Below are 23,979 nucleotides of genomic sequence, written 5' to 3'. Positions count from 1 at the left end.
AAAAAGAAATGACTGTGATCTAGGGTTTAAAAGGGTTGTTTCTTGTTTTGTTTTTGTGGAAATCCATAGCTATCTCAATTAGGGGTTCGCGATAAATGGCACGGTTGGTTCTGCCATCCAAGAGATTATCTCTTTCGAGGAACACTCTACTGGGTTTGATCTCCCCTGCTCCTGTGATTATCCATACATACACATTTTCAATTTGTTTTTGTTCCGATTATATGTATCCGTCACCACCATGCCTCCACTTGTAATACTTGTTTATGGAATAACGAAAATCTTTCAGAGAAATGGAATTTTGGAGATAGAAACTTGTGTTATTTTTGCTGTGTTACTGTTTTTTTTATATAGGAGACTGTCTTTTTTATATGTATGCCAGTTGTTACACAAACATGTTTTGTTTTTTTTTGTTCGTGTTGTTTATTTCTTACGCTTGCTCACTTTTGCATTACTCCAATCCCTGAATGGCATGATGTCTTTTTCAAACTGCATTTTTGAAAGACGGATTTGTTGTTGAGAAGTTTCTCAACTCAAGAGGTTTCTTGTGTACGTGCACTATCAAATGATAAGTAAATATAAATAATTACATCTTATTATGAATGGGTTAAAACAAATTAAGCCATGTTAGTTTTGAAGAAGTTATGTCAAATGTGAAATTTCTATATAATAATTTTTCTTTAATTTTTTTTTAATTTTGACTATCCATGTAGGTTGTGTGATCTGGTTTTGCTCTTACTCATAAAATGGCTTTCTTACTTGATACATCCTCCCTATATGTAGATTTATTGGTTGTGTGTTTTTCTTGTAAATTTTCAATTGAGAATAACATGTTGAATGTTGCTGTATTGCTTACTCCTCTGTGGATTATGATGATTATTACCACCTTCTTTGCAGCTTCAGCTTAATTGCAGTGTTAGTTATTTTCAGAATACAGCAAAAAGAAGCATCCGATACAAGCATTGCGTTGCTTCAGAGGTTTCTTTCCTTCTTTTTGCACCTCCATACACTATGAAAAGGATGTTTAAAAAATATAATGCTATCATTTAATGTTGTCATGTGAATGTAATACTGTTGACGTGGATTTTACAGATTAATTTTCAGAAGAAGTATTCCCCATTATATTCCTCACTACCAGTAAGTTTAATTTGTGTTGGAATTTCTTTCTTTGCTGTTTATTTAGTTGCACTTTTAAAGATGTTTGGTTTTACGGTATGTCTATGGATTCTTTCAGACTCAACGTTTATGTACAATTTGCTTATTTGGTTACCTGATCTTGTTTGTTCCTGTATTCTGTTTCAGAGGGTCAAGCAAGTAAGCAAGAGGCTAATTTGTGCTGTTGCCACAGAGGATTTACCAAAGCAAGTTGAAGAATCTGAAATGGAGACACCAAAGGAAATATTCTTAAAGGATTATAAGAAGCCTGATTACTACTTTGACACTGTAAGTTTACAGGAGTTTTTAGATTATGTTTCATTCATGCTGTTGCTACTTTTAAATATTTATTGATTCTTTTGTTCATTTGTTGCATGTAACTATTACAGGTGGATCTAAAATTTTCCTTGGGAGAGGAGAAGACAATAGTTAATTCTAAAATTGCTGTGTATCCTCGCATTGAAGGTAGATAATTATGTTCCCTTGCGAACTTGTATCATGTTGAATGTGCTGAGTTACACGTGGCATCAATGTCCAAGTGATTTACCAGTTTTCATATTTATTTAACTCTCACTTCTAATTGCTCTATTTTGTGCACCAGGTTCTTCTTCCCCTCTAGTTTTAGATGGACAAGATGTATCTTTAGTTTCAATTCAGCTTAATGGAAAGGCTTTGAAGGTATATATTACATATATATATATATATTTATTTTTCAACTTGGCTACTTGGTGAGAACTGCCAACAAAATTTCTTTGCCATCTTGCAAGTTTTTCAGATAATGAAATTCATATTACTACAACTGATTTTAATGTTATGTGTCATGAACGTAATATTTATGCTTTCTAGTTAAAACCTTAGTTGTTGTTCACTTTCAGAAACACTTTATATTTATGCTTTCTAGTTAAAACCTTAGTTGTTTTTACTTTCAGAAACACTTTGTATTGGTAGTGATGATGGGTGGTTTAGGTTTAGATTGTTGTGTTACTTGTGTAACTTTATTTGATATGAATTCTGTTATATTCATCTACAGGAGGAAGATTATCATTTGAATGCACGTCATCTCACAATCCGATCACCTCCTAGTGGTAATTATGATCTCGAAATTGTCACAGAGATTTGTCCACAGAAAAATACATCATTAGAGGTTAATGAAAATTCTCGTTGTAGAGTTTGTTTCTTCATTGTATTGCTATATTTTCACTTGTCACCACAATTTGGTGCTTGAGGGGAGGAAGTTGTGTTCACTATGGATTTGATTTCCTGTAGGGACTTTACAAATCGTCTGGGAATTTCTGTACTCAATGTGAGGCTGAAGGTTTCCGTAAAATTACATTTTATCAGGTTGTCATCTTAAGGCAATCAATATGATAAACTGTTCTTATATTAACTGTTCCACATAGAACTAATGGATCCTATCTTCTAACAGGATCGACCTGATATAATGGCAAAATTTACAGTTCGCATTGAGGCTGATAAATCACTGTATCCAGTGTTATTGTCTAATGGAAACCTGGCTGAGCAAGGTGACCTGCAGGTAATGTTATCTTGGAATGCATAGCGGTGAAGACTACCTAGATGGTTAGTATACTGTTTATGGACAATATTTATGCTACACTGCAGGACGGGAGGCATTATGCTGTATGGGAGGACCCCTTCAAGAAACCTTCTTACCTGTTTGCCTTGGTTGCCGGACAATTACAGAGCAGAGATGACACATTCATTACCCGTTCAGGGCGGAATGTGTCCCTTAGGATATGGACACCTGCAGAAGATGTACCTAAGACTGCACATGCTATGTATTCTCTGAAAGCAGCTATGAAGTGGGATGAAGATGTCTGCCCTTGTTTAATTTTAAATTCATTTGATCAGATGGTTTACTTTGGTCGCAATATACATTGTTTGCAATACTGAAGAATTTTGCTGCCTTGTCATATGCTTTCTGAACAGGTTTTTGGACTTGAATATGACCTGGATCTCTTCAATATTGTTGCTGTCCCAGATTTTAACATGTAATTTCTATCGACCATTTATTTTAAGATTTCAATCACATGACCCACCCTGCATACATTGTGCCTTTGTATATTATGAGATGAGATGAGGATAGCATGAAAGGTTAGAGTGCAGAAAAGTAATATGGTATACTTGTTTTGTATTGAACAGGGGAGCCATGGAGAACAAGAGCTTGAATGTTAGACTCCTTCTTGTCAGCTTGTCTTTGTTGGTCATCTGTGTTCACTTCTGACATTTATATCAATTTATTTTTCTTATTTTCAGATTTTCAATTCAAAGCTTGTATTGGCCTCTCCAGAAACTGCTTCTGATGCAGATTATGCTGCAATATTGGGGGTTATTGGCCATGAGGTTTGTAACTATCAGATATTATAGTTTTTGAAGAGTTACTTTTCTAAAACTAATTTCCTTAATTGTTTCCAGAGCTTATTTCTTAATTCTGATTAGATGTTATTTGTTGTCTATTTTGCAGTATTTCCACAACTGGACTGGCAACAGGTGGTGTTACCCACCATAGATCTTGTTTTCCTTTCAAACTTGTGATTTTATAGGCTTTTTTTTATTCCCATTCATAGAGTGTCTTAAAACTTTTTCCTACTAGTTCTGTTTCACTTTTGACCTTTGAGATATTGTAAACCCGTTTTTTTGCAGCGCATTTGTCTATTATATGTTTATTTCTTTTCATTGCCATAGGTGTGTTAAAACTTGAATTAAGCATTTCATTTAATAATATCAGAGTGACGTGTCGTGACTGGTTCCAGCTTAGCCTGAAAGAAGGTCTCACCGTTTTTCGTGATCAGGCAAGCCTCTGTACCCCAGTTTCCTATGTTTCAATTTAGACAATACAATGTTTTCCTTCCATTGAGTGTTTTTTTAATGCAATGTATTGATTATTGGCAGGAATTTTCATCTGATATGGGAAGTCGTACTGTAAAACGGATTGCTGATGTTTGTAAACTTAGAAATTACCAGTTTCCACAGGTTACTTTCTTTTTCCTTTTCTGTTATGATTATTTTGAGTTCTACAGTGACATTTTTCTGATTGTTCCTCTCATTATATCTATAAGTTATCTTATTAACTATTCTTTTCTGATATTTTTAACTAATTTTCCAGGATGCTGGTCCCATGGCCCATCCAGTGCGACCACATTCTTATATCAAGGTTAGAATCTGGAAATCATTTCCGTTCATCATTTGTCTCCAAAAATATATTTTACCCCATTCCCCTTAATATATGTGCTTCTAAGTGTGTTTATATTTTTTTTTTCCATGTTGACAGATGGACAACTTCTACACAGGCATGCCATATTTTTAGAACTTAAAATAATTGACAATATCATATTTGAAAATTTTACTATATTATGTAATTATTTTTTGTGCTGATTTATCTATCATTTTGCCAACACATGTGGATTAATTTCTGACGTGGCCCTATTGTCAATGTCAAAATATAGTTACGGTATGTTTCAGATTCTTTGGTTGTGACGTTTAATCTCCAGTCTGTCTCCATTTTTTTTCTCATTATGCTATTGAATTGTTTATAATGGTTGGTATCGTTCTCTTCTGCAGGTCTATGAAAAGGTTTGACCATAATCACTACAATTTTTAGTCCCTCTACATCCTTCTCTCTGGCATTTTGTTCTTATGATCCTATGTATCAGGGGGCTGAAGTTGTCAGAATGTACAAAACCTTTTTGGGAAGCCAAGGGTTCCGAAAAGTAAGAATGTTTATCTAATGCCTATAATATAACAACCGTGTTACCTGCAATGTCTTAATTTCAAGTTCAACTCTTACAAACTCCGAGTATTTCAGGGCATGGATCTTTATTTCAAGAGACATGATGGTCAAGCTGTAACATGTGAAGATTTTTTTGCTGCCATGAGGGATGCAAATGATGCTGATTTTGCAAATTTTTTGCTGTGGTGTGTATTTATGACTTCATTTTTCTCACTGCTATCTTATACTAATTGTATTAACTTACAAGCCCATGTTCAGGTATTCTCAAGCTGGGACCCCTGTTGTCAAAGTAAAGACTTCTTATAATTCAGAAGCACATACTTTTTCTTTGAATATTAGGTACACAAACAAAACATAAAAGTTTCTCCTTTTTATTGGGTGATTTAAAGGTATACTTGTACTAGCCTTGGATTTTATATGTGGTTGTCTTTAATATATTTGACGTGGACATTTTTGCAGTCAAGAAATACCATCAACTCCAGGACAATCAGTTAAGGAACCCACTTTCATTCCTGTTGCAGTGGGTTTGCTTGATTCCACCGGGAAGGACATTCCTCTTTCAAGTGTTTATCATAACGGGACTCTGCGATCTGTTTCAAACAGTGATCAACCAGTCTGCACTACAGTCCTTATAGTGACCAAGGTTATTTAGAACTTCACTCTTGTTTTTTATTTCAACTTTGTAAGTCAATTTTTTAAAACCAGACCAGTCACGAAACTAGTTTAGACACTGGTCCAAGGATTAATGATTTAACAGTGGTCGAACCAGTATTAATGAAATAGTTTATGAAATAGTATTAAATGAATCCAATATTATAAATTTGTAACAATAAAAACTAAAATAAAACATCATTATACAGTCTTAAGATTCAAAGTATATATCAAACTCCAAATGAAATATATCATAATAGTTAAGTTTAACTTTTAATAAGATGCCTCAACGCCCATTAATAGTAACCAAGTTTACATGCAGAATACAAAATAAAATGACAGATTAATATAAATGAGTAAACGCAAATTCCGTTATATAAAAGAATACTTGATAAAATAATTTATGCCTAGTTGTAATCTTCATTAAATATGTGATTTCTTTATCTTAAAAACATATCTTATTAAATTAAAAATTAAAAGAAAATTAAATATGTGATTTTCTTTATCTTTTAAACATATATTAAATTAAAATAAAAAATACCGTTCAAAATCATTTGTATCTTTCTGTGTTCATGGATTGGTTACCTGGCTGGTTCCCAATCACAGTGGCCATACTGTGGTTTAAGGTAGTTATACTATAGCTGTCAAGCAGGTTTTTTACATATATTCTGTAGCAGGTGGATAATGTACACTTGCAATTTCCACCCTTCTTCCCTTTCCTCCTCAAGAGTAATAAGTACTGTTTGACTGTGAGTTCATTAGTCATTGCAATCTTGAACTTCTTTAAGGTTGGCGAAATTCTAATGATATTCATTATTCTTAATTTGTCACCATCCAGAATGATTTTATTTCAGAATATGTAGATCTATTCCGTCCAGAACTGAAATATTAAACAAAGCAATTTTCTCTGTGGTTCCCCAGGAAATCCTACCAATTGCAAACATTTTTAGGATGGGAATGTATGGGTATGGAAGTTGTGGTTTGGTTTCCGTCAAAAGAAATATTTTCTACTGTTTAGTCATTGATGGACACAAAACATTTAAAAAAATTATGTTTCTATAATATCTGTTTATCTTTTTGCCACACCAAAAGGCTTATGAAAATGTATTTCCTAAAAGTGAATCAAATCAGTCAGTGACTCCAAACACTGACCTTTTTTCCTCTTTTAATGAACAAATTCATTTGGCCTGTCATCTCCTCCCCATGCCAAATTGTAGAATTCTCATCATTCACCCATTCTTTAAAATTTACACATGTTTTTATCCTGCGTTTTCCCCACTAAGGTTTTCTGGATCCATTACCTTATGTAGTTAAATTATGAACACATAGTTATTATGACAACAGATATACTACAAAGTAAAAGTATCATTTGTTTCATTACATAGTACGTGCATACATGTTAAATAACCGGGTTGAAGAAAAAAGGCACTGAAATTGTAATAATTTATCTATATACTTAATATTGCATAACTTAGATCCCGGTAGTGGTAGGGTAGGTTTTTGTCCAAATAGAATAAGATGCTGAGCATGGATAAACTTTTTGATATTCGTGACTAACTGATAATTTTATTTGTATTGGCTGTAGAATGAGGAAGAGTTTGTATTCACTGATATATTTGAGAGGCCTGTTCCTTCTCTGTTAAGGGGATACAGTGCTCCTGTTCGTCTGGAATCTGATCTCACTGAGAGTGACCTGTTTTTCCTGCTAGCTAATGATTCTGATGAATTCAACCGGTTTGTGTTCTTTGAAGTTGCAATTTATTCTTTTTTATTTAATATTTCAATGAGAAGTTATTCAATGGCTGATTCAAATGATTCAGTTGGGAGTCTGGACAAGTTTTGGCACGGAAATTGATGCTTAGCTTGGTGGATGATTTTCAACATGGCAAACCATTGGTTTTGAATCCCAATTTTGTTGATGGGTTCAAACGTATTCTATGTGACTCAAGTCTGGACAAAGTATGATTAGGACAATTTTTTCTCTGTAATATTCTTTTGTTGGACGGGTCTTTATCATTATTATATTTCAACTGATTGAACTTTATGCTCTTTTATCATTTAGGAATTTGTGGCAAAGGCAATAACTCTGCCTGGGGAAGGAGAAATAATGGACATGATGGGGGTTGCAGATCCAGATGCTGTTCATGCTGTTCGGACTTTCATCAGGAATCAGCTTGCAAGTGAACTGAGATCAGAGTTCCTCAGCACAGTATGACCTGTTGTCTGAAGCAGTCTAGAGTTTTAATTATCTACTCTTCATTGTATGAATCTCCTCAATAACAGACATGTTTGTTTCCCTGTTCGCAGGTAGAAAATAATAGGAGCACAGCCGAATATGTCTTCAATCACTCAAACTTGGCCAGGCGTGCTCTGAAGAATATTGCTCTTGGTATATATATATATATATATATATATATATATATATATATATCACTTGTTACATACTAATATACATTTACATGGATGATTACAGAAAAATCATTTCCTTTTTGTAGCTTATCTTGGATGCCTCAAGGAACAAGAATTCACCAATCTTGTGCTGCAAGAGTACAAATCTGCCACAAATATGACTGAACAATTTGCTGCTTTGGCTGCCATAGCCCAGAACCCCGGTAAAACCCGTGATGATGTTCTGGCTGATTTTTATGGAAAGTGGCAGCATGATTTCTTGGTAAATATATCGAATCTCTATGACGAATTATTATGTTTTTGCTGTTGGTCTCGTTTTCTCCTTTCTTTGTCAATAACTCCTATGTATTTTATAAACCTTAACGTCCTATTTGATGGTGACACTGGATTAAACTTAAGATGCTAACATTTTCATACTATATTATTTGTGAAAAGCACAGTGCTTCCTTCATTAACATCTATGTATGAAGAACATGCTTCCTTCTGACTCCTACTCTAGTTCTTTTAAGTCTTCTCTGTTTTGGCCATGCTAACTACTATTCAATCTGTCGTGTTTGTGTCACCGAGATGTGTGCATATGTTGAGTTTATTTTAGGAGTTCTTCTTATCTACTACTTGATGGTAATTCTACAGTGGAGTTTCTGGATTACTAGTTTATACGCTGCTTGCCTTTCCAGGTGGTGAACAAATGGTTTGCTCTGCAAGCAATGTCTGATATTCCTGGTAATGTTGAGAATGTGCGGAAACTATTAAACCACCCAGCATTTGACCTGCGCAATCCCAACAAAGTGTACTCTCTCATTGGAGGTTTTTGTGGGTCTCCGGTGAACTTTCATGCAAAGGATGGATCAGGCTACAAGTTTTTGGGAGAAATTGTGCTGCAACTAGACAAGATAAATCCCCAGGTCATTTTACATTAGCCTTCTTTTAACTTACATATTTAATTCATTTGTGTGCATTGTTGCCACATGATCCTTTTGTTGTATATGACAATTTATTGGTTTGGAGAGGTGCAGGTTGCCTCAAGAATGGTGTCAGCCTTCTCAAGATGGAAGCGTCATGAGGAAGACAGACAAAATCTTGCGAAGGTAATAAACCTCTATCCATTTTTCACATAAGCTCTCAATTTCTCTTATTATTGCATTGTCGCTGTTGGGTATATCAGCTTTGCTGAAAAAATCTGGTGTTTTTCAGGCTCAGTTGGAGAGGATCATGTCTAGTAATGGACTATCGGAGAATGTGTTTGAGATAGCCTCGAAAAGCTTAGCTGCTTGAGTGTCAATGACACGAAGAAAACTGTCAAGCTGTCTTTTAGACAGACATGGTGTATTTGTGGCGAAAGCAGTTGCTGCAATGATCTCTATCCTGTGCAAGCTTTGGGGCAACAGCGGGTGGCTCTCTTTTTGCATGAATTTCTGGGATGACCTCTATATCGATGTCCCTAGGATGTTAGTGCTTAATGCAATAATAAAAGTGAACTAATTTATCTTGGTACTTCAAAACAATTCAATACCGTTTTTTACTTTTTATTTATTGATAATTTTATAAGAATATATGGGTGAGCATGATTGTTGTCTTTTTTCTTTTAAACTATTTTAGAAAAGAAAGTCTAAAATAACATTGCATTTGGTATTTTCCTGTTACCAATCTTCGACTGCATGCATTAACGCATTTTGCACCTTCCTCGTAACCAACGTTTGATTCTCGTTAAACAAAACTCTCATCTACCTCATCCTCTTTTTTCAAACCAAATTTGAGTATTTGGTATGTAGTATAAATGTAACACAAACATTTATTAAGATAGATGATTAAGTTGTGTACGTACGTGTATTATTTAGCTATCTTTACGTTGTCTCATTCTTAAATCTGAAATGGACTTAACTGTGAGAAAGTCAACAAATTTTTTTTCAGCATACAAACATTTAGTTTTTAACATTTAAGTCTCCATCTTTTCTCGATAAATAAGACTTGTAATGGCTGAGGGCAAATTATGACATTGGTGGCTATTGATGACACATTTAGAGAAGTTGTTACTCTCCTTAAACAACATTTGACAAAACTAAACTATCTTGAAAACTGAAAATTGATAGCTAATAATTGAAATTTGTTAAACTAACTTATTATATTAGTATAATTATCAAGTAGTTGATAAAAAAAAATATCAAATAGTATGTTAATGTAAGGTTTTATATTTTGGGAGTATTTATAATTCTAGTTTTAATGATTTTTTAAGAAAAATTTTAAAATGAAATAAAAAAGTATTGTATGTTCAAGTGGATATCATACTTTCATGCGGATAGATACTTCGTAAGAATATCAAAGTTACCCAAAAAGATACTTTTATTGTATTAATACAATAATTGTAATACAAAATTATCATAAAACTAATTATTATCTATTATCAATATCTAATATTTCCATCTTATAAATAAAGTGATTGTTAGCACCAAATATATATATATATATATATATATATATATATATATATATATTTAGAGATAAAAATATTATTTAATTCTCTATATATTTTATCAACATTGCACCATAATTTTTTTTTAATATCGCATTTCGTAACCTTGCTCGTATGCAGCTCCAATACCATATTCGTATTTATTCGGTGATCAATAGGTTAGTCGTTGATTATGAATCGAAATATATCCTAAAATAAATAAATAAATAAAATCCAATAATGCAATATGTGGATTCATAATTGAAGGTGAAGACGAATGTTATTTTTCATAATTGTATGTATGTATGTAGTGTACATGTGATGCATGGTCGCATGTTTGAGCAAACCCACCTACCCCCAAAAATTTATAATTGGTTCACCACTTTATTATAACAACAATTATAACTATACTATTCTACTTTTATACTTACATTTCGAGTTACTTCTCTCTATATACCATTGTCGCTTTAGAGATAAAACTTTAAATTTAATTCAAAAATAACATCATAGTACAATACGATATGTAAAAAAGTAAATGAGGCAATTCAAGAATTTTATTCTGCGAAACACTTTCAAGAATATTGTTCTGCATTAATATTATACTCAAGAATAAATAACATATTATTCTCTTTATGATTATACGCTTAACCTAAATTTCCGAACTCTCTTTTCCGCTTTTTAATCTTAATTAAGCGTAATTAAAATTTTGAGACTATATTTTCGGCTTCTTAATTGTATATTAAATTGGTGGATGCCATAATAAATTAGGTCCGAAAAATTTGGGTGGGTTTAGTTTTACATACCTAGATTTATGGTTGTAATTGTATGAAAATGGTATTTGTAATTGTTTGTTTGTGGCATAAGTCAAAGAAAAAGGGTGGGGTCATAAAGAAAATTAAGTAGCACAATCAGAATACCATGATAAATTTGATATTATCACTTGTATCTGTCCAATGATGAAAAAGGTGTCCCCAATTATCTAACAAGATTGCTATCTAAACTTAGATTAATTATAGCCTAAAAAAGTCTTCAGTTTAATTGTTATTTCAGTTGCCCTAAGACACAAGCAAAAGGGAAAAGAATCTATCCATGACTTTTATTATTATTCTTACCCCACCTCCTTTTCAACCTTTCTTCCTCCTATCATACCAACAACTACCAAAATCACTCTTCAGGAAATTAGGAGGAAAGTGGGTTAAACAATTTCTTTTACAATTTTTTAATTAATTAATTAATTTCATATGGACTATGATCATATATGCTTGCAAAATGTCAATAACCATGTTTCATGTCATAAAAAACATAACTAGCTAGTAAACATTGGTGAAAATCCCACATCTATTAGTTATAAATTTTTCATACTATATAATTACGTACAAATTTCATTTTATAAGTCGATTTTATAAAGTTGAGTTAAATTTAAAGTTTATTTCTTAATATGTTATCAAATTTCTTCAAGCTCTATCATAACGAGAATTTATTGAACTTATCGAGTCACCTACTATCGATATCAGACCATCCATAAATATAAATAAATTTCACATACAAATTAACAGATCTTAACATGAAAAAAAAAATGTATTAAAGATCTCACATCAATTAAAAATAATATTTTTTAATAACATATAACTTGAATTAAACTTAATGTTTGCACTTTAATAAATATACTTCTTCACCATTTTCTTTACTTTTTCATTTAAATCAATTCACATACACTCAATTTTTATTTTTAAATTAAGGAACTAGATTTAAAGTTACAATTACAAAAATTGAGTTTGATTTAACAGATATATTCAAGTCATTTTTTCCAGGCTAAAATATTTTTTTTATTAAAATCGTTTTGATTTTTATTATCTTTTAAGATTTATTTTAATATATCAAGTTTCGATAAGTCAGTCAAAAAATAAATCTTATTTGGAATAATGTTGTCTTTTTAAATATAATTATTATATATCTTTATATAAGTGCAGATTAAATTAATTACATCTTCATATATCTTTAATAAGCCAATTCCTAACTAATATAAACTCACCCGTCACACTAATTCTCCAGAAAATATTAAATGGATTTTTTTTTTTACAAAAACGTAGATAACAAATATGTACGTGAATACAAATATAATCAATGGACAGATATTAAAATGATTACCCGTACAGACTTACACGTGAAGACGAATTTGATTTTGATTTATTTACGATTTTACTTTCTAAATTTTAGGATAGTTTTCATTTTTAAGTTTTAAAAAAACTTTTATAATTCCTTAAAATTAAAAAAAAAAGTTTCTAAACATTAAATTTGAAGGACTAATATTTCTAAGCTTAGAGTATAATATTTAATAATTTTTTTATTTAAACTTTACGATTTAGGATTTAAAATTATTTTTAGTCTCTCAAAATGTATCATTTAAGGACTAGAGTTATTCTTTTCTCACTTTTTAAAGACTAACAAAATTTAATTTCTTTAAGTTATGTTATTTTGTAAATGTGTGTGCATAAATATATATCAATATTAAGAAGTGAAAATGTAGTGTATGAAGTGAAATAGAGGTAGAGATAGGGTAATAGTTAGAAAGCTTAGGATTGGTTTTGAGGAGGCAAAAACAAGAGCAATCACATGTCATAGCTTAGCCTTTTGGTCACAAACCTAGCAGTTTCTTTACCACTTTTCTAATGCTATAACTACTTTTTCATTTAATCAACTCTACACTCATTTCATTTTATTCACTTCAATAAGTTTTCACTGTTTTTTTTATAGGTAATCATTTTTTCCTTTTCAGTATCAAATTAATTAATTATTATTAGTTTTGTCTGTTATCATGTGACTTTAATACTCATGTCTGGGTTAAATTGTTCCAAGTCTTATATGACTTTGAAACCATGATCAATAAATCTCTTCAATTCTTCAATTGACAAGATTGCTCATTCCAGGAGTAAAACACTCCTAAAGTTATTATGATAAAAAAAAATTCTATCGGGAAATTAGTTTGGGAGTAGAATTAGATGAGTACACTGTTTTTTTAATGAGTTATCAGTTAGTCTTTGATGTAAAAGAGAAAGTTCATCTGAAAATAACTCTTTGATACTTAAGTCAATAAGAGTATCAAGATAGAAAGTTCTTAACAAGATAAGAATTAAAAGTATCACATAAAATAATTTGTACTTCTTCTGAATATTTATAGGTTGATAAAGTGATATCCTCTTAATAAACTGTTATGAGTAATTTAGATTAATCAGTTATTCATTGTTTCATAAATAACTGCTCATCATTTAAGGTTCATAGATTATACCATTTTATTTATGACGATCAACGGGAGTAAAAGTTTGAAAGTCAATAATCACTTGTAGTATTAACCATTACCGATTAAAAAACAAATTTAGAAAATTAAATAAAAATAAATATAAAATTTATTGGATACATAAAAGGAAAAATATGAAACGTTGGAGTTCTGATTTAATTTTGTGTGTTGGTTTTGTGGCAATTAAAGATGGAAATTGAAAAGGAAATAGCAAAGAGAGGGTGATGAGTGGTGGCAACACTAGAGTGGAGAGAGAAAAGACTAGAGTTCTAGAAATGTTTGATTTTGTTAAAAAATAAAAAGACAAAACCCTAATTTGGGCAGTTTCCAAAATGGGGGAGTTGTTTCATGCTTCGTATTTTCCAAGCACGTTAGTTCAACCACACAACAACCAAATTTCAACGTCGTAGACAACTCAAATTCACACAACAAAATCACTTTCTTCCTGCATTTCCTTAATAAACATATTATGTATCACCTTCTCTCCATCATTTCAAAATACTAACCACTTTAACACATGTACAACGCATACTAACTTCAACACAGTTATTTTTAACGAAAAATACGAGTAATTCCGTATCAAAATACAGACAGAAAACTTGACCCCGTATTTGTGATTAGAGAATTAAAATAATGATATAAAAAAAAGGTTAATGAAGAAGAAGTTAGGATCCATAATGATGTTTTGGGCCTGAATTTGAGAGAGAATAATTAATAATATTATCCCATCGAGAAATGAGAAATAAAAAAATAAATAAAATATAGAGATTGAGCATTCGTGCAAGTTATTTGAAAGTGGTGGCTGGGCTGGTAAAAGAGGAAAGAGAATAAGATTGGGTCACATGGGCTAGTGGGGCCCATATTAGCGAGTTGGGCCCACAGCGGTGAGTGGGATGGTGCTGCGCACGAAACCAAAGTCATCCAGAAAATGGGTGTGCACACGTGCACTCACGCTAACGTAAACAACCACTCCTCTCTCTCTCTCCTGCAACAACACCATTTATTTATTTATTATTAATATTCAACAAATAATAAATATCGTTTTTACAATTGAAAAGTATGTGTATGAATTTGAAGGTGGCAAAGAGAGAAATAACATAATGTGATATGAGTTTTGGGAGTGAAGGAAAAAAAAGGGTAAAAAGGAGAATAAAAAAGCTAGAAAGTGGGTCTTCGTTAATCACATGAGGAGCAAGTCATTGCCGTGTTTGACCTCAACTCATAACATAACATAACAGCGTTGTACTCATACACGACACAAATACACGCCAACGCAACTCACGCCTCACCACAACACAAGACAACACATAAACTCAGATTTCATTCTCCACTATCATATCACAACCTCTTCAACTCTATTTTCCCACTTCTTTATGCTTCTTCTCCACAACATTTTTCTCATCGCCAAACCACAGACATGAGAGGGACTAATGGTGGGACTCGTGCTAACAACACTTTCGACACTATAAACGCTGCTGCCTTTGCCATAGCCTCTGCTTCCCACAACCGCGTTTCTCAACCTCCTACCCAGGTATAACCATGTTTCTCTTCTTTTCACACTTTTTTTCGGAAACAAAATTTGGGTTTTGGATCATTTTGATTCTTTTGGCCTATACCCTTTTGCTTCTTTCGGGTTGTTTTCCTTGTTTTTTCCTGTGTGTTCCGTTTGACGCTGTTTGGTTGAGTTTATTTTATAATTGATTGATCTCTTTTCGGAAAAGAAGAGATCTTTTTTGTTTTCTTTTTCCCCCCCTTGTGCACGAGTAAATAAAGTAGCAAACTTTTCGTTTTCGAAAGATAGTAAGTTCGTGAAGAGGAGAAAAATAATTGAACAATGTTAGGATTTTCCTGTTTGCCGTCTGTAATATCATAGCGTGTGAAGTTGGAACTCATCGGTTTTTCTTTTTCTCACTGAATGCTTTTGGTTGATATCAGTCGTTTTCTTGATGAGTTAGTGCTAATAATTTGGGAATAGTTTTTTGTTTTCTTTTCTTTTTAATTTTCTATTTGGAAGCGGAGTCCTTTACTTGCTGATATTACATGCACGGTTTAGAGAAAAATAACAAAATAAGTTATGAATTGAAAATTCAGTATGATTGTTTGGCTTTTGAATTTCACTTTCTTTTGTTAACTATTGAATCTTCACTTTTTCTATACCGGGATCAATGAATACCAAGTGTATGATTGCATCTAAATCCTCATACTTATCTGGATCTTTTTCTTACTGAATGAATTTCCAATTGATGGTGTTTGCCCTGATTTATACGTATGACAGTTATTTCGTTCCTTACATTTTCACTGGAAGAAGGGATGTTCCAAGAGTAAAAGCTACAGTATATGTTTCTTATTGAATATGGGGTATATGTACCAAAATTAAAATTAAGGTCTGAATTATGTTCATTTGGTATGATTTATTGCATAATGGGTACTTCTGGATGAATCAAGAGAACACTCACTTGTGATGTAAACTTAAAAGTCAGCTACTTTTGGTTGCAGAAGAAAAGATGGGGAAACTGGTTGAGCAAAATTGGGTGTTTTGGATATCAAAGAAACAGAAAGCGCATTGGACATGCGATCCTTGCTCCAGAAACAACCCCGAATGGAGCAGAGCCTGCTGCTGCTGCTGCTGTTAGTTCAACACAAGCACCAAGCATAACACTCCCCTTCGCCGCGCCTCCCTCATCTCCGGCATCTTTCTTTCAATCAGAACCTCCCTCAACTGCACACTCACCAGTTGGTAAATTTTCTCACACTTGTGTCTCTGCCAGCATGTATTCCCCTGGTGGCCCTGCATCAATCTTTGCCATTGGCCCTTTTGCTCATGAAACCCAATTAGTATCACCACCTGTTTTCTCGGCTTCCTCCACCGCTCCTTTCACCCCACCTCCTGAATCTGTCCACTTGACCACCCCTTCTTCGCCGGAGGTTCCTTTTGCTCAGCTTCTTGACCCCAACAACAGGAATGCTGACACCTTTCAGCGCTTCCAGATATCTCCCTATGACTTCCAGTCCTATCAGTTTCACCCAGGAAGTCCAGTTGCTCAACTCATATCACCAAGATCCGCCATCTCTGCATCCGGCACCTCATCGCCACTCCCTGACTCCGAAATTAACGCCACTCTCTCCCATATCCTTGATTTCCAAAGACCAGACCCTCCCAAGCTTCTCAACTTGGATAAACTCTCTGTTTCTCAAAACAGGAAGTCAAACCAAAACCAAGGTTCCGGCTCTCTCACCCCTGATGCTGGTTTTCTTTCAAATCATTGGGTTTCTGAGATCAAAATGTCCCCACGCCCAACCAATAATCGAGTTAGTGAGATCAGTATAAATCATAGAGTTTCATTTGAGATATCTGCGCAGAAAGTCTTGGAATCTCTAGAAAACAAGCCTGCAGCATCGGCATGGACTAAGGTCATGTCAAAGTTGAAAAACGACGATCCAGCAGCAGCAGACAAAGAAGAAAAATTTGGAGAAACCGGATGCAATGAGAAACAACAAGTTCTTGCCGAAACTCACAATGATGAACCACTGGAACCCAATTTGAGTGAAGATGATGCAACAGCTCACGAGAAGGATCAGTACTTAACTCTTGCTTCTGCTAAAGAATTCAACTTTGATAAAGCAGATGGAGGGGATTCTCTTGCTCCCATTATAGTTGCTGACTGGTGGGCTAATGAGAAAGTTGCAGGGAAGGAGAGGGGGGCCACCAAAGATTGGTCCTTTTTCCCAATGATTCAACCTGGTCTCAGTTAACCATCAAAGACTCACATAACGATTCACGAATTTGGCATTGGTTTTTAACTTTGTGCCATGATGCTTCACAGAACCCAGCAGCGCACATGGTAGATTGAATCATAGGAAATTAAGATTTGGAGTCTAACACAGTGATGGGGTTCTTTTTTGAATCCAATGGCCCCCAACAAAATCATAGTACTTCGCTTAATACATGTGTTGTAGTTGTTACCAAGTTTGTGGTAGAAATAGCTGTACATTTTTAGCATATGTACCCCCCTATCATTATATATGTAACATAGTTGACTAATGATCATGCCCATTTTATATATACCTAAAGATCATGCTTTCTTGGATTCTGTGAATACACCAAATTTGAACCTTGGTCCAAAGGTCCAAATTTATGCCTGGGAATTCAATCAAATTGATATTAAATAGTACTTTTATATTATATTTCAAGTATATAATATACCTATGTAGCACAGATACTGACACGGCACGGAGATACGTATAATGTTTAAAATGTAGGACACGGGAACACGGATCTATATATTATATAATTTTGAATTATATAAATTGAAAATAAATATATTTATGTGCAAAAGTATGTTTTAAATTCTTTTGGAAGTAGGAAGATATTTTACCTGACTAGTTCAAAAGAATTTGTTTCTTATTTTTATAATCATAATACAAATTTATATAATAAATTTGAGTTTTTAGAAAATTATTGTATTTATACCTTTTAAAATTGTGTTAGAACCTTGCTAGAATTTTAAAAAATCCAACAAATATTGTTTGAATTGAACACTTTGCCAATAAATGTCCTACGAGTGTCGACACCGATACGAGTGTCGATACCGATATGTGTGTCCGACACGGATATACCCATTTAAGATAAGTGTCCGAGCCTGATAATAATATACACTAAATTAAATTGTTTTATCTCTTGAAATAAATCGGTTCTATTAATTAATATTTATATAGTATCTTTAAATAAATTTTCTTACATAGTTATAAATACTCCAACAACCCTTCTTTTATATCTTCACAAATGTGTTGTAAAAGAATATAAGTCAATCTCATGGAAACATAGATATCTATACCTATATATTAAAAAAAAAAATCACCTTCTACACAATTTTTTTATAATTCTATTCTTATTTAATATATTTCATTTTATTAATACAAGTATTTTGTCATTTTATATTAATTATTTAAAAATTAAAATTATTTTTTAAATAAATATTAATTTACCATTTTTTATGACTTTTCACTTTTTTCTTAATTCTTTATTTTAAGGCAACAACAGAAATAAAGAAAGAAAGAAAAAGCATAGTCTCACATATTTTCACACTGAATTACATATCAAATAAAATAACTTTCATTTTTAATCATTCTCTACATTTTATCTAAAATTATTTATGTATATATATTAAATTTCTATTATCATAAAATTTGAGTAAAAGAGGAAAGTGTGAATTATAAAATAGTAAAAAGTGTGTGAAAAAATAATTATAAAAGTATATTGCTTTTATTAATTATTACATATTACTATTTTTGTTAACAATTTAAAGTTTATATCTCATATTTACTGTATTGTGAAGAACTTATTACCATTTTAGAAAAAGTACGTTAATTTATTTTGAAAAATAACGTTAATATTTATTTGAATAAAGTAAATACTTTATATTAAAATATAATTTTTATCCCTGTTTTGGATTGGAAAAAAATCCAATAACTATCTTATTATATATACATGTATTTTTTTTTTTTCTATTTGATATTTCAATATATAAATATTTATGCTTAAATTACTAAGAGAGCCATCACATATGGATTGGAACTTTATTCAATTTTTAAGAAAATTATATGAATTATACTAAATTATTATGTAAAAATTATATGAATTATACTAAATTATTATGTAAAAATTATATGAATTGATACTAAATTATTATATGTGCATAGCAATATGAATTTCACAATAATACATTAAAATATTTACGAAAGAATGAAGTGTTTTATTTTCTTTTAACTTTTTGTTTGTAATATATGTAAATATTAAATCTTTTATAAAAATATATATATATATTTTGAGATATTAAATAAATTATATATATATATATTAAAAAGTTGATTTTAAATTTAAATTAATCTTATAAAATTAAATTAAAATTTATTTATAAAATGGCATTTTCACTATGATAAATATAAAATGTTATTATTTGTAATAGTTAATATGGATCTCTAACATTATACATTATATATTTGTACATTTCAATTAGATATTTCCATGCATGATATATTATTGAATTAATGTAATTAAAGATGTTACATAATTGGAGCAAAACTGATTTTCAGATATCTTTAATTTGAAAACCAGTGTTGAAAAAAAAAAGTAATGCCATTTGAATTTGAAGTGATATGTGTATAGTTTAAACTGGATTTGGTTTGATTGTACACAAAACCAAATAATGAGGCCCAGCACATTGTTTCCTCAGAACCCTAAATCAGCAACTTCGGTCCAGTCCACGCACCACTATCCTCACTCCAGACAAAACTTACCTTTTTCCTACATCTTTCCATCGCATCCTTTCTCTTTTTTAAAATCACCATTACATTTTATATTTAAATGGTCACACTCCTAGACCAAGCAAAGTATCCATGTTTTTTTCACAGAAGCAAAGTATCCATGTTTTTTTCACAGAAGCAAAGTATCAATACTCAACATTATATTAAAAATGGTTCTTAACTAAGGAACCAATTGCTTCCAAACATAAATAACACCAAATGAAGACTAACCAATAACAAGCCATTGGAACACAAGGTTGAACTTTTGTTTCTATAACATTTTACTAAATCTCCGCGCCATAAACATTCGATCAGCTGACTAAATAGCGACTGCAAAACTACTTGAATGGAAAATCTTTAAACATGATATTTATTAATTTATTAATAGAGTTAGCTGGTCAAATAGTCAAACAGCCTCTCTTAGATAAGAAATACTAAAAATAGTTTAGAAGTTGGGGAACCAAATTTGACCCAGCTGTTGAAATTTAAAAAAAAACGTGCAACAATACAAAGTGGAGGAGTAGAAAGATACTCAGCGAGGCTGTCTACCTTTATTTTCGTCTATTGTCAAAATCGAAACGGTCCATTTTGGGCGGCCAATGATAGTAATAATATAATGTTTTTTTTTTATAAAAAATAAAAGTAAGAAGAAGACGTTTGCAATGATGGAGATCTAGAAGAGTGGACAATCTTTGCATTGACCCAGAGACTTGTGTGCATTGCAGCTTCCAGAGTCCCACCAGATCCTATACTTAAGGAATAACAATACCAACCAAAAGCCACCCTTTCTATGGTGTCAAAGATCACAGTATATATATAACATCCCATTTCTCTCTATCCACCAAACATTCATCTCAACTACTCCAACACCACAAACCCTCTTCTCTCTTTCATTCTTCCTCATTCACATCACAACAAACCAAAAATGCCACCTTTTGCAGGTTCTGAACCAGCTGGCTTCCCCAAGCCCGATTCCAACATAGTTTCCATCGACGTCGGAGGCCAAGTCTTCCAAACCACCAAACAGACACTAACCTCAGCGGGTCCAAAAACCTTCTTCTCCAGAATTGCGGAATCTTCTGGAATCTACGCGCCGTTCATCGACAGAGACCCGGAAATGTTCTCCCTGCTCCTCTCTCTCCTCCGCACCGGAAACCTTCCCTCAAAGGCCAAAGCTTTCGATATCCAAGACCTAATTATCGAGTCCAAATTCTACGGCATCGAAACCCTCCTCGTCAATTCCCTCTCCAACCCTTCTCAGCTGGAACCTTTCAACCTCCAAAAATCTCTCCTTTTGCCACTCAACGGCCGCGACTCCCCCTCCGCCCTCGCCGCCGACGGCGCCTGCGGCGCCCTCCACGTCGCGCACGGCAGCAAGATCACCTCCTTCGACTGGTCCCTCCGCCGCAAGGCCACCGTCCTCACCCACTTCACCGCGGTGGACTCCCTCCTCGCGCTCTCGCCGACGCTGGTTGCTGCCGGCGCCAACGACTTCTCCGGCCTCCAGATCCTGGACCTCGAAAAAGCCCGCGTCAGGGAAACCCTAAACTGGGAAAACGTCACCAAATCCGGGTCCACCGTCCAGGCCATCGGATCCTCCACGGAAAACATGTTCGTCAGCTTCGAATCCTCGCGCCGAAACTCCAATTCCATATTGGTTTACGATTTGCATACTCTAACCCCCGTCACCGAGATCGGTCACAACGAAATCTTCGGCGCAGACATCGATTCAGCAATTCCCGCGACGAAGTTGCAGTGGATTGAGGGTTACAATTTGTTGATGGCCTCTGGGTCCCACAGTGGGCCCTCCGGCGTCTCCGGTAACATTCGATTGTGGGATGTTCGGTCCGGTAACGTGGTCTGGGAGATTTCGGAGAAGGTGGATTGTTTTGCTGACGTGGCGGTTTCCGATGGGTTGTCGGTAATTTTTAAGGTTGGTGTGAATTCGGGCGAAGCGTCGTACGTGGACATGCGGAATCTGAGCAACGAGAGCACCTGGGTTTGTCTTGGAGATAAAAGAAAGGTAATGAACAGTGGGAAGAAGGAAGGGATTGGCTGCAAAATTAAAACGCAGGGGAATCAAGTGTTTTGCACCAAGGGTGGTGACGTGGAGCTCTGGTCTGAGGTTGTTATGGGCTCTGGAAATACTGGGAGAATCTTCAAGAAGAACTTGATGGGTAGGATGAGGGACATGGGTGGTGCAAAGATTACCAATTTGGCCTTTGGAGGAAGCACCATGTTCTTGACCAGAAAGGATCAGCAATGTGTTGAGGTGTGGCAGAGTTCTTCAAGGGAATTTTGACTCTCTTTCTCTTCTTCTTTTCTTCAATATTCAATATACTTTTTTTACATTCAAAAAAAATATTTGTTTTATTTGTTGCTGAAAATATGTTGTAAATTAACTCTCTCTGCCTTGTACATTCTTCATGTTTGGTGAGGTGCCTCTCTACCACCTACCAATTTCACAAATTGTCTGAATTATTTATTTCTCTGTTTGACATTTTTTTTGTAAACTATCAAAGATTGGTATAGTGAGACAAATATCAAGAGCTGTTCTATCATGATTCATGCACTTACTTTTCATATTCTCTATTCCTTTTTGGTCAAACTTTTTTTTTTTTAGAGAAAACTATAAATTTGAAGATATTAACCTAAACAAAATCTATGGTCCTATATTTTTGTGTATTGAACATTTATTTTCCAGTCCACTGATTGAACATTTATCTTCACTTTTACCTTTTTAGTTCAAAGTTCTTTCTAGATTATGCAATAAGAAAAACCTTTCAGATTGTTAAAATTTTGTCTTTTTTTTATGAGTCCACAACATAATATATGAACAAGGGGTGACGATAACAGCAACAGCAAGAAAATGGCAAAAAGAGAAAATATAAAGTCCCTGTCATGAAATTGAGTCTTAAGAGAAGCCATCAGAGACGAAACAAGATAGAAGTTTACGGAGCAAGTATAAAAATCGAAGTTCGTTCAAAAATTATGTAGTATTACATTTTGTTTAAAACATTAACAGACGTGTATTATTTTAAAATTAAAACCTACTTATATGAACTGTCAATTTTACTTGTTACTAAAAACTTTCATAATTTTATAATAAAAATAATATCTATGTTCATACTGTCATAAAACTCTATTTTAATAGTTTATGTTACTTAATATTTATTTCTGGTGAATGGTATTTTAATAGTTTAATAAAAAAAATAAACAAAGAAATATTTTAATAGTTTGCTTCAAGACCAAAATCTCATGAAATCTTAAAAACAAAGATAACAAATTTGAAACTATAAAAACCAAAAAAAGTGGGAAAAAGAAAAAATATTAAAACTATACAAAATAAAATAAAAAAAGATGGGAACGACAATGATAGAGAAAAAATATTGGTTGGTGTGGATCGTGATGTTTAAAATTCTCAATCTTCTATAGTGTTTAAGTTTTGTCTCATTGATAAACATTAACAGATAATTTTTAATTACAAATTAATTATAAAGAAAAAAAAAGAGTAAATTGATTTGATGATAAATATAATTTTACGTGACTTCCAAAATAACTATGGCAAATTATAAAAGCAAAAATATTAAAAATTACGATACTCAAATATTTTATCTAACAAAAAATATTATTTTATCTCCCAAAAATACTAAAAAAATCATTAAATAAAAATTATTTTTAAAGACAAAAAATAATTAGTAGTTAAATTGATAAAATTAGATATTATTTTAAAAACTAAAAAAATTATTGATATCTAAATTAGTTTATATTATTAATAAATAGTTTCTAAATTAGTATCTAATTAGATATCAAAGTTTTAGATACCAACTTCAAAATCTAAATCATTTATAGCTAAAACTTAGGTAGCTAATTAGATACTCATTTAGAAACTATTTATTAATAATAGAAAGTAATTTAGATATCAATACTTTTTTTTTTCTAAAATAGTATCTAATTTTTTCAATATAACAA

General features: G+C 32.7%; 3 protein-coding genes across 4 annotated transcripts; all 3 read left to right on the top strand.

Moving 5' to 3' along the window:
- On the top strand, nucleotides 1-9,525 carry LOC137812657 (puromycin-sensitive aminopeptidase). Of its 2 annotated transcripts, none has more exons than XM_068614792.1 (32): nucleotides 1-173; nucleotides 895-975; nucleotides 1,090-1,134; nucleotides 1,300-1,440; nucleotides 1,542-1,617; nucleotides 1,754-1,830; nucleotides 2,183-2,296; nucleotides 2,419-2,493; nucleotides 2,579-2,686; nucleotides 2,773-2,985; nucleotides 3,100-3,161; nucleotides 3,313-3,340; nucleotides 3,427-3,513; nucleotides 3,635-3,660; nucleotides 3,899-3,962; nucleotides 4,063-4,143; nucleotides 4,277-4,324; nucleotides 4,442-4,460; nucleotides 4,617-4,621; nucleotides 4,732-4,743; nucleotides 4,824-4,880; nucleotides 4,976-5,085; nucleotides 5,159-5,239; nucleotides 5,360-5,543; nucleotides 7,137-7,285; nucleotides 7,372-7,510; nucleotides 7,614-7,760; nucleotides 7,859-7,940; nucleotides 8,047-8,222; nucleotides 8,638-8,865; nucleotides 8,977-9,048; nucleotides 9,155-9,525. In XM_068614792.1, exons 1-32 carry the CDS (start codon nucleotides 96-98, stop codon nucleotides 9,233-9,235), a joined length of 2,946 nt encoding a protein of 981 aa, XP_068470893.1. In that variant the 5' UTR covers nucleotides 1-95; the 3' UTR covers nucleotides 9,236-9,525. The 2 variants fall into 2 exon arrangements, with proteins under 2 accessions (XP_068470893.1, XP_068470894.1); XM_068614793.1 differs by having other exon boundaries at nucleotides 28-173; nucleotides 901-975.
- Nucleotides 9,526-14,741: 5,216 nt separating this feature from the next.
- Nucleotides 14,742-17,775, top strand: LOC137812652 (uncharacterized). Its single transcript, XM_068614782.1, has 2 exons — nucleotides 14,742-15,235; nucleotides 16,201-17,775. Exons 1-2 carry the CDS (start codon nucleotides 15,122-15,124, stop codon nucleotides 17,455-17,457), a joined length of 1,371 nt encoding a protein of 456 aa, XP_068470883.1. The 5' UTR covers nucleotides 14,742-15,121; the 3' UTR covers nucleotides 17,458-17,775.
- Nucleotides 17,776-20,464: 2,689 nt separating this feature from the next.
- On the top strand, nucleotides 20,465-22,568 carry LOC137812651 (BTB/POZ domain-containing protein At5g41330). The gene has a single exon (XM_068614781.1). The coding sequence runs from the start codon at nucleotides 20,933-20,935 to the stop codon at nucleotides 22,307-22,309; it is 1,377 nt and encodes a 458-aa protein (XP_068470882.1). The 5' UTR covers nucleotides 20,465-20,932; the 3' UTR covers nucleotides 22,310-22,568.
- The last annotated feature ends 1,411 nt before the right edge of the window (nucleotides 22,569-23,979 follow it).

This window comes from Phaseolus vulgaris, chromosome 2 (genome assembly GCF_000499845.2).
Source record: "Phaseolus vulgaris cultivar G19833 chromosome 2, P. vulgaris v2.0, whole genome shotgun sequence".
NCBI classification, from domain to species: domain Eukaryota; kingdom Viridiplantae; phylum Streptophyta; class Magnoliopsida; order Fabales; family Fabaceae; genus Phaseolus; species Phaseolus vulgaris.
The sequence above is the reverse complement of the archived record's forward strand: the minus strand, read 5'-3'. Positions and strand labels throughout refer to the sequence as shown.